We start from the raw sequence: 15,366 nt of genomic DNA on the forward strand, positions 1-15,366 counted from the left end.
TGACATGGAGTAGCTCTTTTGCTAAATATTATCAGATTAAATGTGCTGGCATAATTCAAATCCCAGGAAAGCATAAATGGCAATAGTATCTTTACTTTTAGTTTCAGCTAATATAGCTTTTCTTGACAATTATGAAAATAAAATTATTATTCTATAAATACAATACTTTATCTAATTAAATAATATTTGCAGGTATTATTTCAAGAGTATTAGAATCTCAGATATTTTATGCCTGGTTTATCATAGTCAGTAATAATTTCACAACCAAGATCACTACAGTAACTCCTTTTCTTTTCTTTTTTTTTTTTGGAGTTATTTATTTATTTATTTATACAAGAACTGGGGTACAAGCCAGATGCATGGGAGGGTGAGAAGATTCACCAGAGACAGAGCGTGGAACAGCTCAGGCCGACTGATGAAACACACTGCTGAGGGGAGCAGCGGCATGACAGGAGAGGTCTGCCGCGCCATGTGGGACCCTCTCCGGCTGGGCAGGGATCGAACCAGCACTGCAGAAGCTGCAGACAGCTTCACAGCACTACACTCAACTGCCTGCACCACCAGGGGAGGCCCAGTAATTCATTTTCATGGGTACTTACTCCACACTTCCACTGTGATAACCTGCTTTTTATATTTTTTATACTTGTCCAGATATCCCTGTGAGATAGTTATCTTGCATATTAGAAAAAACAGACACATATCAGTTAATCAACTCATATCAGTTATTAAATGGTAGACATGACTGAGATTCACACCAAGATTGTAATGATTCCAAACATATATGGCTTGTACTAGCCTCAAATGTGTCCTTCAGTGTGACTCTCCAAGTGAAATGAGAACGAAGTTAGGGAATAACTTTTCTCTAACATCTCCAATCTCTCCCAGAGTTTTCTGAAAGTTAAGATTGCTAATATAGGAAAAGAGTAAAGGAATTAATAGTTCCCTCCCCCTCTATTTTCCTTATCAATTTTGTAGTCTCATAAAGAGTTAGGCCTTATGTAAACATAACAAAAATATGCATATTCAGTGAAACTAAGATTCACCATGATTTAAACCAGATTTTTCTTCGGGGAGAATAAATGATATCCATTGCTATTATTATGAACATACTGTTTCATTGTTAATTTATTTTACTTCAATTATCCTAAAAATGAGGGGAAAATTAAGCTTTACTATTTTTTTCAAGAATTGACAATAGTTCATACCTTAGACTGTATGATAATGGTCATAGCTCATTTATAGTTCTCCAAAGTGGAGAGCAGAAATTCCAACAATAGGAGCATTGGCAGCGGTGCTTTCAGTTATGTCCTGTGGTATCCTGTTAAGTGTATAATTTTATGAGCAAAGGTGAGAAGATACACAGTAACTATGTTACAGTAACTATGTTACTATACACAGTAACTATGTTACAGGGCAACCCCAAAATAAAAGGGGTTGTCCTCACCAGCATGCTTAAAGGGGACATAAACTGCAGGTACACACAAAAGGCTAATGAATGGTTTATTTACAAGGGAAGGGGAAATGAGGGAATGTACAACTCAGGGAGAAAAGAGGGAGATGAATTCTTAAATGTGTCCTACCCATTCCGCCGACCTGGAATCCCAAATGACCCACCAAAACCAAATGCTGCCCTTACAAGAGCACAAGCCAAGAGAGCTACCCCCACTCAGGTGGCCAGTTAAACACCCAAACAGAGAAAATGACAGCTTAACTCCACCCTGAGGTCCTTACAACCTTCCTTTGGGGATCACGGGATTTGTAGTTCCCAGTGTCTTGATGGAGTGGGGGTGGCATCCACAAAGCCTGTATGGAGTTTGCTCAGGACATCCTTTCCCCCTAACAACTATACCAAGAAAGATGCAAATATTTTTTAGGACTTTAGAATTGTCTTTAGTAGATAAAGAGCTATTCTTAAAAGACACAAAGAAGTGCAGCAGAGCACCTACTTCAGTCAGACAAGAAGGCCTTTTATTGAAAATTTTAGGGTTTTTTCAGATTCTCTTACCCAAACAAAATTAAATTAAAAAAGAATATTATAGGTATTGTCCATAAGCTATTTCAAATTAGAGACTTATCTTGAAGATATTGTGAACTTTGTAGTCTAATGGAATGAATTTCCAATAAGATTCAAAAGAGATCTAAAATATGGAGAATTATACTTGATTTTTTTGTACCTATACTTCATCTACAACTGTACATTCTTTACATGATAAGATTCTGTACTTTGAGTTGATGCTGTAATGTACTGATACTTTGGATAGCCTTGGGAGGAGATAAGTGTACCTTACATTGTGAGGAACACATCACTGGGAGCCAGAGAGTGGACTGTATTAGCAGGCCTCAAGAGGGGCACAAGGTGCTCCAACCCCCAGCATCCAGGCCTTTGTACAGCACTCTCTCACAGTGATTCAAGTTTTTCTTTATGACCAACTGGTGGTATGCTTTGTTAAGACTAGGTTATGAAAGACTAGGTTTTGCTAAGACTAGATTACAAAAGGCAATGATGATACATTTTGTCTTGTTTTCTCTCAGATTGCAAATCTGGGGAAGTAAATTGCCATGAGCCAATGAAGAGGATTGCCAGGTGAAAGCTGAGGCTCTGGTCTCCAAGAGAGAAGAAATGTATCCTCCTGTCCGGACACGTGAATTATGGGAAGTCGTTCATCAAGCCCAGTTAAACCTTGTATGACTGCAGTCATGGCTGACATCAAGTGAAACCTCATGAGAGGCCTTCAGCCAGAACCAATATATGACAATGATGAAATTACTTGTCATTAGTAAGGTATCATTTTGATTATGGTAATATGTTTGTCTACATCTACATGGTACTAAGAGAGCCATTCTTGTTCTCTTGCATTTGCTGTTTTCATGCATTTGCAGTTCTCCCATTTCCCATTAAATACATTTTTGTGCAAGAAAAACCAACCATAAAGCATATAGCAGAACCTTGTAATTTACTATTTTCAAAAGATAAAGATAAAGTCTAATTAGATTACATTCACATTTAAATGCGTAATTGCTTGCTTTTCATGACTATCCTTTATGATTCTTCACTGCTGCTTTTCCTTTCTGTAATTATACACTGCTGAAGTTCATGTTCTATAGGCTTTTCATTTGCTTTTGAAATGTGCTGATAGGAAAATGTCAGTTTTAAATCATGACAGTTCTTGGTACCATTTCACTGAAATGTACTTTAAAAATACATTTAAAAATTCCAACCAATCATATTAAATGTTTACATTTAAAATTTTCCAATTCTGTCATGTATCTGTGGATTATTTATAAAAATAAAAATAAGTTCACACTGAAAACCTTTCAATTATTATTTTTAAAGTTTTCAATTATTTTTAGGGATAATAAAATTAAATATTTTAAACTATAAGGTAGTTAACAAAAGAAAAACACATGAGCTCTCAATCACAAACTCAAATTTTTATGTCAACTACTTGGGTTTGTAAATTATATTGGATTACATATAGTGGTTCTAAGATTTTTAATTATCTAGCTATATTATAATAAATTCACCTCATTATATGAACACTTTTTCTTTTTTTTTAAGATTTTATTTATTTATGCATACAAGAACTGAGGTATAGGCCAGAGGTACAGGGGGCGGGTAAGAGTACTCACCAGAGTCAGAGTGGGGAACAGAACAGGTAAATCCACTGAAAAACACTGCCTTGGGGAGAAGTGGGCAAGACAGAAGAGGGCTGTTGTGCCAGCTCCCTGGCAAGTATTGAACTCTATCAACAAAGGCTGGTCATCCCTTGATAGAGCTGAGCCTTTAAACCCTGCGTCACCAGGGAGGCCTCCAAACATAATTTTAAAAAGGTAAAAGAGAGCCTCCCTGGTGGCACAAGGGGTTAAGACACAACCTATGAAGCTATCCACAGCCACTGCAGCTGAGTTTAATCCCTCACCAGGGAACTACACACATGGCACAGCAGACCTCTCTTGATTCACCCGCTGCTCCCCTCAGCAGTGTATTTCAGTCAATCTGCCAGTTCTGTTTCCCACTCTGTCTCTGGTGAATCTTCTCACACACCCCCACACCTTTGGCCTGTACCCCAGTTCTTGTATACATAAATAAATAAATCTTAGGGCCTCCCTGGTGGTTCACAGGGTTAAGACACAACCTATGAGGCTATCCGCAGCCACTGCAGCATGAGTTCGATACCTGGCCAGAGAGCTACCCACATGGCACAGCAAACCTCTCCTGTCTCACCTGCTGCTCTCCTCAGCAGTGTACTTCAGTGGATCCGCCTGTTCTGTTCTCCACTCTGTATCTGGTGAATACTCTCACCCCCCATGCCTCTGGCCTGTACCCAATCTTTACAAAAATTAAAAGAGATAAAAAGTATAAAATTACAGTCATAAAATAAACAAGTCCTGAGATACGGTTAACACCAGAGAAACTACAGTTAATAATGAAGTATTGCATTTTTTAAAATCGCTGAGAGATACTAAAAGTTCTTGTCACAAGTAAAAGCAATGTGTAACTATGTATGTTGTCAAATGTCAACTAGAATTGTTGGGACCATCATTTTAAAATACATAGAAATAATGAACCATTATGTTGAATACTTGAAACAAATATATTGTTATATGTAATTATATCTCAATTTAAAAGAACAACATTGGTGGTAGGTGTGAAGGGCTGGTTACCAATACCTTTGGATAAACATGCTTATTACAAGTTATCCCACTGGAAATAACTTATTACAAGCTATCCCCAGTATCTGTCTTGGTTAAATACAGTATAAACAATTTTATTATAAAAGAGTGAGATAAAGGAACACTATGAGCAAAATGAAAATATTGCAGCAGATACTATCACTGTAAATACTAAACATTTTCTTCTTTTATAGATAATGGGAATTTGTGACATAAATTAACTTTATAATTTACCTCCCTTTTTAAGCTACTTCTTTTATCACTAATTCTAAGGAATAAAGTGACAAAAGAATTTCCAAGGCCCCAAACTGAGTCTTTTTTAAAATTAAAAAAAAAAAAAGTTTATGTTTGGGGTTGTTGGGAATATGTACATATATCTTAATATAAAATGATCTTCAGAGGGAGACAAAATTACAAGTATGAAAGTCCATTTACATTTTTCATACTTCATCCACCTCAAAATTAAGATCTAAGTTTTAAACAAAGCACCATTACGAAAATGATTGTCTTAGCCCAAGCAAATACAAAGGAATAGGATTTATATACCAACTACTTTATATTTAAAAAACTATTAGGTTTACTGAGTTGTGATTATATAGTAAGATATATTTATTATTTTTTATTATTTTCCTACAAAATTCCAATAATAATTTGGGAAAACCTATTTTCAACATTCAAATGTAGTGAATATATATGGGAAAAGTCAAAAAAACACCTTATGAACATCATAATCATCTACTCCATGTAAAGATACAGAATACTTCAGGAAATTATTTCTTCCACTTAGTCTTTAACATGTGTAAGAGTCTTAAATTAAGTCTAGAAAATTTTGCAGTGTGTCCCCTCTATATTTATTTTATTTTATTTATTTTTTAAATAGTTGTTTCTTTTTTTTTAGATTTATTTATTTATTTATACAAGAACTGGGGTACAGGCCAGATGCATGGGAGGGTGAAAGAATTCACCAGAGACAGAGTGGGGAACAGAATAGGCAGACTGATGAAACACACTGCTGAGGGGAGCAGTGGGCGCGACAGGAGAGATCGGCACTCAACCACCTGTGCCACCAGGGGAGGCCCTAGTCTATGTTTTAAATGGGGAAATGTATGCTACAAATTATTTTTTAATTATTGAGATGAAATTGAATTATAATATTGCATATTAATTAGTGGTACAGAACTGCACTTCCTGTGTATGCTATCACATATTTATCTTAATTTCATCAGGCACTTGAGTTTAAAATTTATTCCATTAACAATTATTTAATGGCAGAAAACTCAATGAAATATATTTGCCTTTCATTTACTTATTAACATGCAATTTAGAAGTATTAAATGCATTTTATGTTGAGCAAACAGAGTTAAAAAAATCACTCTCTTTAGGCATTTCAGATTCTCATTGGGAAAGAGAAGATGAACAATTACAGTGAGAAGGGGTAAATGCTTTAATGATAGAGGAAATGTAGACTGCTGTAGATAGCATCTAGAGAAGACCTTCTATGGGCAGTTAGAAAACATTTCAGGATTTATGGGAGTGACTTGATTATAATTTCATTTTAGAAAATCTGTTCTGACTGCAGTAAGGAAACTTGTTTGGTAGATGAAAAGACAATAAGTAGAAAGGCCGATTATGATGTTGTAACATTAAAATGGGCTATCACAGATGTACAAGCAGATGGAAGGAGAGATTACAGGCTAATTTGAAAAGGTTTTAGGGGTGAGATTGCCCTATGTAGGGGATGGTTTTAAGGACATTTAAAACCGACTCTAACACAATATTCTTATACATGATTCTTTTCAAAAATACATGAAAATATCAACACCAAACTTACCGAAGCATATCTTTAGAGCAATTTACCAGATATTACACCCCAGACCTGGCTCCTACTCCAGGTGATTCAGATACAATATATTGCTACATTCACTGCTCAAAATCACCTATATAGATATGTATATATAGTGTTTCACTACCTATTTTTTATTTTACTAAAAGTTCATATTATATATTAGCACAACAAATATGATCCATAATGTTTAAGTTAGTTATTATTTTTTAAAGATTTATTTATTTATGCAAGCACTGGGGTACAGGCCAGAGGCACAGGAGGGTGAGAGAATCCACTAGAGACAGAGCAGGGAGCAGAACAGGCAGAAGCACCGAAATACACTACTGAGGGGAGCAGCGGGAGAGACAGGAGAGATCTGCCTCGCCATGTGGGAATCTCCCTGGAAGGCCGGGAATTGAACTGGCAACACGGAGGTTGCAGACAGTCTCACAGTGCTGCACTCAACCCACTGTGCCACAAGGGAGGCCCAAGTTAGTTATTATTTATATTTTTATGGTGACAGAAAAAAATGAGAATTGTAAATAGTCAGAATAAGCTAAATGATGAAAATTTTATACTAAAGACAGAGATTAGAAAAATAATAATACTAGTTAACAGTAAACAAGAATAATATTTGCAATGAACTAGTAAGATTTATAATTTTAATAGGATCTAAAGTACTTAGTCAATAATAAAAACAGTAAAACATTTCAGGCATATGATGACTTGCAAAAAATGTTAGTAAGAAGTAATAGTTAAAGGTAACTTTAAAGTAATATAAGTGGGAGGCCTTCCTGGTGGTGCACACGTTAAAGACAGTGCTATCAAGCTGTCACTAGCCACTGCAGCAGGAGTTCGATCCCAGCCAGCCAGGGAGCTAACCCACATGGTAGCAGACCTCTCCTGTCTCACTCACTGCTTCCCTTAGCAGTGTATTACAATAGATCTGCCTGTTCTGCTCTCTACTCTCTCTGGTGAATCCTCTCATCCCCTACACCTCTGGCTTACACCCCAGTTCTTGTATGCATTAACAAATCAATCTTTAAAAAATAAAGTAATATAAGTGGAACATAATAACTATATTCATTAATTTATTATTATTAATATAGTATTTAGCAGTATAGACAATATCGACTATATAGACAAGTTCATATGAAATGCAAATTACTTAAAATGCCACGTAGAATTGCCAATGAAATAGTTCCTAATGCTCTATAACTTTAATCGGCTTTGGAAATTTTAGGAAAGTAATCTATTAGTGATTGAATTGATATAGATACCCTTCTAGCCACCTAGGAATTACTCCCAATTCTAAGGCACTCTTGAATAAGCTTGACCAAAAGTTTCCTTTGACTTCATTATTTTATATTTTATATATAGGAATGTTGCTTCAAAAAAAAAAGACAAATACAAATGATTCCACTCATATGTGCATATGTGTTATATAAAGACAAATGAAAGGAATAGAACAACAACAACAAAAAAAAAAACACATCTTGAAATCTGACTGTGGAACTGAGGCTACCGCAAGGGAAAGTATGAGGTGGAAGCAAAGGTAGGGAAGATAATTTTTTTTTCACAATTTCATAAGTAAAAAGTGTAAGATTTTTCTGGTGAGTGAATGAATCCTATCCCTTCCCCCCCCCCAGGGAATGAGAAGATTGAGATAGCATTATGTTTCTATATTAATAAGGTACTAAGTTAACAAGGTAACCTAAGCTGAATAGTTGCTATTAAACTCAATTTCAGTAGCAAAATTTGTATTACAGTCTGAAAATTCTTGGCATAGGAAAAATATCAATAAACTATATTATTAAAGGGCATCTACTAAGAATATCTTATTAGTAGAACAGCTGTACATGCTAATCATATAATATTATTTTTCTTGTTGACAATGCAGAATAATATCCCAAGCTCTCTAAATGGACTTAATAAACATATGTAATTATTACTCAATGTATAATTTCTTTCAAATTAATTCTCTTCAGTTTTGTCAAATACTCTTTAGTGAAGCTAATCAGATGGAAATATAAAAGCAATCTCAATATATTTCTGAACACTGACTCTACAGTGAATATCACTGAATATTTTTAAATTATAAAATTAACTACCTTATGAAAGCCTCTTGACAGTTCTTATCCCTTTTACTTGCATTGATTATTTTAATTAAAATCCTGACCAAAGAGAGAGGTAAAATGCTGAATAGTTGAATGTTACAGACTTTAAGATTAATACCTTTTTATATAACAGCTGCCAGTAAGTTTGCCTTTTACAAAGAACACATATTACATGCTAAGTCCAAGGTCAGGGAGACTCCACATGATCAGGAAAACACTTTTCTGTCAATTTAAAAACCATATTGTCATACCTATAAAAGAGCACTGGTCAACTGACTCAAAAAATATTAAATGCCCTAATTTGCAGTGTTTACAATTCCTGTGTCATGATACTCTTAAGTGGTTGATTTCAAGCTACCAAAATGACTATGTGAATCTATAGTTGTGAAATGGGTTCAATAGCTATATATACTATTTCTGAATATATATCTAATAAATAAGCTCACAAGTTTAGTAAATAGTAAAATATAATAAATTAGGAAATTATGAGATCTAAGTGCTGATAAAGGGTTTAAAAATATATCTTGCTCATTATAACTATATTTAATTTACATTTTTATATATGTGCTTAACTGACAGCTCACACAATTCTTGAAATTCTAACAGTGATCAAATACAAGACACTGTTCTTGTATACAACTGCACAGATTCTAAACAGAGACCACCCTGGTGATATAAACTGGTGTGGTTATACCAGATATTTCTTCCAGATTTTGCTCCTAAAAGCTGATTAGAACACATAAATGGATGTCCTCAATAGTCCATGAGTATCATTTCTCTTTAATTCCCACTTTCTTCCCCATGCCATTTTGGCCTACTGTGGTGACTACTAGCATTATTGTTACTATAAAAGTGTTAGAGAAGCAGATATCAATAATCATTATTGTAAGTGGTTGTCATAATGCTATTCATTCTAAAGTACAATATTTTTCCATTGTCACCTTATTAATATATCTTATCAATAAAGAGAAGTCAACTGAATGTAAGTGGAATATAATAAGAGGTCAACAGATAAGGTGTCATGTATTTCAGGCTGCTGTCCTGAATTCACACATACTAGAAGAAAGAATTTGAAAAAGTTGATGCCTCTTAATATATCTATACGATACTATTAACATGTACAATTTTTATAGAAATCCTCAAAAAAAAGAACTGTTGTGATTATAAAAATGAAATCATAACAAACTTGAATCTTAAGGAATGACCAATATTTAGATAAGGGTAAAAGAAACAATTAAGCATTTTCCTGACTAGTTCACAATCTGACTCATCATCAGCTGTGTAGGACAACTAAATTCAACAAGCAAAATCAGTGAAATATTCAACTTAAATTATTCTAGATTGATTTTTATTGGAACAAAAGTTACTAAATACATCATTTTTATGCTATCATATAGAAAAAAACTTCAATAGCATTAAAGTTTATATGACTGGAATTCATCTAATACATCTCTCAATAGCTTTAAAATAACACCTGAATATAACTTAATAGCTGTTGTCCATTTCTCTTTACCTGACTTTCCCCAGGTTGGTGTCAATTTACTTATTTTTTTCTAATTCTTTATGGAATCTTGGAATTTTAGAGTTGAAGGGTACCTTAATAAGCAGAATTCCAGGGCCTCCCCTGGTGGTGCAGTGGTTGAGCACTGGGCAGCGAAGCTGCCCGCAGCCTCTGTAGCACTGGTTTGATCCCCGGCAGCCGGCGAGGGTCCCACATGGTGTACAGACCTCTCCTGCCATGCCTGCTGCTCCCCTCAGCAGTGTATTTAGTCAGTCTGCCTGTTCTGTTCTCCGCTCTGGCTCTGGTGAATTCTCTCACCCTCCTGCACTTGTGACTGTACCCTGTGCTTGTATAAATAAATAAATAAATCTTTAAAAAAAAAGGCAGAATTCCAAATATTTCATTTGACCTGTGAGAAATGTTAAACCAGGAGGATACCTCAACTTTGTCCAATGTCATGTTTAATTACTGACAGAATCTGAGTCTAATCAGGTTTGCAACATTCAAAAACTACCAGAGCTAAAAAATATTAATCTTAGAGTAATCATACCTCTTGAAGAACTCTTTTCATCTTTAATAATAATGCCTTGACAGCTGTGCAATCCTGCAACATCAGTCTGAATGGCAAGGAGTCTAGGCCTCCATTTTCTTCCACACCTTGTAAGGACCAATCTGTGGAGGGGCTGCTGGGCATTCTACTGATATGGGAACATCTGGCTTCCTGATCAATGTCTTTTGTCAATTTCAGGGAAAGGTTCCTAACAAGAAAAAAATGAAGAAAATTTACAATGTAGCATATTCAATATACTGTTTTCAAAGACGTTGATCCATGTCAGCAGTGAGTAAATCAAAACAATTGGGAAAACAAAACATCTCCACTATTATACAAAATATCATTTATGTTTTCACTTTTAAAATATATTTTAAATGTCATAATTGGTTCCACTTGTAAACTATGCAGTCATTCTTAAAGGCTTCTGTTTTAGTATTTTTATACTATATGACATGGAGTATAAAATTTTAAATCATGGTATGGATAGTATTGTTTTAATTGTATAAGAATTTTCAAAAATTTATCAAGCTTAAGTTGGAACTAGCCTGGCAGAATAATGAATTCAACAATGAGTGAAAGTGAAACACATTTCTTTGTAATGATTTCTGCATACAACTCATTTGTAAACAGAAACTTTTCTGCAAGGTGAAGAATAATGCATTATAGGCTTCTAATCACAGTTAAAACTTTCCCAGCAGTCTTACAATACAACAAAATTTTTATAATTTCTTTAGCTAGACTGTGATATGTTTGAATACATTTGTACATTCAAGTGTATAAATCTCTATGAAGAATGACAAAGCTTTTAGAAAGCATATTATTGTGAAGTTCTAAGATCAGTTTTAGGAATATATAGAAGTTATATAGATTCTAATTTAACAGTAACAAATTGTGGTTCTACTCCATCTTGGGTTAGTTAAGAATGGACTACATATATTCATTTAGAAGAAAACAAGCCAGTGTAATGTTCACTCACAGGAGGATAATCTGAAAGTTACCCAGAAGGACACTAAACTCAGAGGGTCCCGTGTCTTGGGGCAAAACTAGAACACTTCCCGGACATCAGAGACCATCATGGACCACTCAAGAAGGGACATAGAGGAGATTCATATTTCTTTAAACACGAGTTGGGTAGGAGAAATATCTGGTGGCTGTAGTCAGGCTGGGAGATTGCTACACAAACAAACACATTGCCATTTAGCCTGGAATCACTGGTAGGGAAAAGCAGAAAGGTGTGGGGGCAAACACCACTGGATGATGGGAAATAGAGTAGAAAAAGTAGGGTGCTTCCAGTTGGCTGGATCTTCAGCTAAAAGAACAAGGAATATTGAAAAACACTTCCTGCCCTCAACCCGTGGGACGAGTACTGACCTTGTAACATCTAGGAAAAGGACAAACATTTCAGATTAAGGTCTGGAACCCCAGAGAGGAAGGATATTGACAGTAAAACAGATAGGAGCCAGATTTTTCAACTCCTACCACCCAACAACTGACACAGCAGCTTCAAAATCGGATCTCTAGATACATGGAAACCCGGAAAAGCCAAAAATCATAAATCAAGCTAGAAAGTAAAACAAAACAAAAACAAGCAAAAAAACAAATAAACAAAACTAACAACTAAACAGTATGGGTAGTATTGTTTTAATTGTATAAGACTTTTAAAAAATTTATCAAGTTTAAGTTTTAATTAGTCTGACAAAATAAATAATTTAAGAAAATAAGGAAAGACATGAGGGAGGGAAAAAAAGATATTCTAAGACAAGCAGAAGCTGAAGGAGTTTTCCAAAACTATAACTCATCTTCTCCTACTGGAAAAAGAAGTCGTATTGCAAATTTCTAAGTTACTCCTACAGATATGTATAGAAAAGGGAAATCTAAAACAGTAAAGTGGGGCCTCCCCTGCTGGCGCAGCGGTTGAGCACTGCGGTTGAGAGGCTGCCCATGGCTTTTGCAGCACAGGTTCGGCCCAGGCCGCCAGCGAGGGTCCCACATGGTGCGCAGACCTCTCCTGCCGCCCGCTGCTCCCCTCAACAGTGTATTTCATTGGTCTGCCTGTTCTGTTCCCCACTCTGGCTCTGGTGAATTCTCACACCCTCCCGCACATCTGGCCTGTACCCCAGTTCTTGTATAAATAAATAAAAAATAAATTAAAAAAATAAAGCAGTAAAGTGGTAAAAGGAAAGACACAACACTCTTGAGACATCACATAAATATGGGATCACATGCAGAGAACAACTTTCCAGAATCTGACCTCAAAGACAAGTAGGATTTCATCTTCCTATCCTTGTATACAGAAGTCAAAATGAAGAAATCCAAAGCAACTGAGGGAAACAACCCAACTTGAAAAAGGAATTGAATATACAAGTCCATGAACATCAAAGAGCATCTCATTATATAAATGTTGTCAGAATTACACCGAAACATATTCCTGGAACATCCAAGAATTAAAAATAAAGAAAAAAATAATGAAGATGACTAAGGTTAAAAAACATGTAACCAATAAGGTACTCTAATTAAGCTTTCATCAGGCCACTCTGAGAAAACTTTCTGCAAGCAAAAAGAAAATTGAATGCTGCATTAAAAATAATTACACTGAAAAACTACTGGCCAAGAAAACCTCTATTCTGAAAACTTTCCTCTAAGAAAGGAAAGATGTAAGTGGAAAAAAAGACGCTCAGAATCTGAAAGGGTTTTCCAACACTACAACTCACCTATAAAAATATTGAAAAAAAAATCTATATTTATATTGAGATAAAAACTGAAATAGATAATAAAATTGGTTCTACCTGCCATTGCTACTGGCAGTAACAGACATACATATATGAACATTGCTCAAAATATAAATGGACTGAGTTCCTGAATCCAAAGGTACAATGTGGTATTTTAGATCACAAAGGAAAACCCAACTTTCTGTTGTTTCCAGGGGACCCATTTGAGTTCCAAATATAAACATAGACTCAAAATAAACACTGGAACACACAAACAAAACAAAACAAAATGAAAGTTTGGAGAACAATCCTGAAAGCAAATGGAACCGAAATTATATTAAAAGAGGAAGGATGGCCACACATTATCAGATAAAATAGACTTCTAGCTTTAAAAACTGATACAAGAGGGCCTCCCCGGTGGTGCAGCGGTTGCGCGCTGGGTTGTGAAGCTGCCCGCAGCCTCTGCAGCGCCGGTTCGATCCCCAGCTGCTCCCTGGCCACCGGAGGAGGGTCACACATGGCGCACACACCTCTCCCGCTGCCCACTGCTCCCCTCAGCAGTGTACTTCGTCAGTCTGCCTGCTCTGCTCCCAGTTCTGGCTCTGGTGAATTCTCTCACCCTCCCGCGCTTCTGACTGTACCCAGTGCTTGTATAAATAAATAAAACAAACAAACAAACAAATAAATAAATAAATCTTAAAAAATAAAAAAAAAATGATACAAGATTAACAGTATATAATGATTAAAGGAATATTACATGAGAATGACATAACATTCATTAATGCATATGCACCAAATGAAGGAGCATAAAATATATGTAGACACTTATAAACAACCTTGAAAACAAACAATGGCAAAACCACAATATTTGTTGGTGTCTTATCTATCTTATTAGTGTATAGATAACCCTGGAAAACCAACAAGGAAACATAGCCTTATACCAGGAATTAAAACATATGGATTTAATATAGATATATAGGGCACTGCACCCACCAAAAGCAGAGTATACAATCTGCTCAAGTGCACATGGAAGATTCCCCAGGATATAACACATGCTGGATCACAAATCAATGTCAATAAACTGCTGAAGAATGAAAATATGCCAAGTATCATCTCTCATCACAATATCAAACTATAAATGAGACACACACACACAAAAAGGAAAACTTCTAATAAACAGAGACTAAACAAAATACAATTAAATAATTATTGGGTCAGTATGGAAATAAAAGAAATCAAAAAATATGTCCAGAGAGAAATGAAAATGAAGACATGAATTACTGGAACCTATAGGACATTAAAAAAAATACAGAAATACAGGACCATATCAAGAAATGAGAAAGAACTCAAAAAATAGTATCACCTTACATATTATGAAAAAGAAGAAAAAACAATAGAGGGGGGAAATAAAAATTAGAATAGAAGTAAACAAAATAGAATCCAAATAATTCAAAAGATGACTCAAACTAGTGCATGTTCTTTGAAAAATAAGCAAAATAGAAACTTATTGCTAAGAAAGAAAAAGGAAAAAGTCCTAATAAGTAGAATCAGGAATGAAAGCAGAAAAGTATAAACAGACATTTCAGAAATAATAGAAAATCAGGGCCTCCCTGGTGGTACAGGTGGTTGAGTGCAGCACTGTGAAGCTGTCCGCAGCCTCTGCAGTGCCAGTTTAATCCCTGCCGGCCACTGAGATAACCACATGGCGAGGTAGTCCTCTCCTGTCTCTCCTATTGCTACCCTCAGCAGTGTACTTTGCTCAGTCTGCTTGTTCTGTTCCCTGTTCTGTCTTGGGTGAATCCTCTCACCCTCCCGCACATCTGGCCTATACCTTGGTTATTGTATAAAAATAATAATAATAAAAAAAAAACTTTGGAAAAAAAAGATCAAAAAAAAAAAAATAGGGCCTCCCTGGTGGCGCAATGGTTGAGGACTGGGCTGCAAAACTGCCCGCAGCCTCCACAGCGTGGGTTCGATTCCCAGCCAGC

General features: G+C 35.5%; 1 protein-coding gene across 2 annotated transcripts in view; it reads right to left on the minus strand.

Moving 5' to 3' along the window:
* CCSER1 (coiled-coil serine rich protein 1) overlaps window positions 1-15,366 on the minus strand; it is a gene marked incomplete at both ends in the record, with an annotated part of 1,131,842 nt that overhangs the window by 819,080 nt on the left and 297,396 nt on the right. For both annotated transcript variants that reach the window (XM_084233722.1, XM_084233723.1), the window contains one exon: window positions 10,668-10,875. In XM_084233722.1, the coding sequence (XP_084089848.1) occupies window positions 10,668-10,875 (208 nt within the window). The remainder of the gene's footprint in view (window positions 1-10,667; window positions 10,876-15,366) is intronic.

This window comes from Talpa europaea, assembly GCF_964194135.1.
Source record: "Talpa europaea genome assembly, chromosome: 5".
NCBI classification, from domain to species: Eukaryota; Metazoa; Chordata; class Mammalia; order Eulipotyphla; family Talpidae; genus Talpa; species Talpa europaea.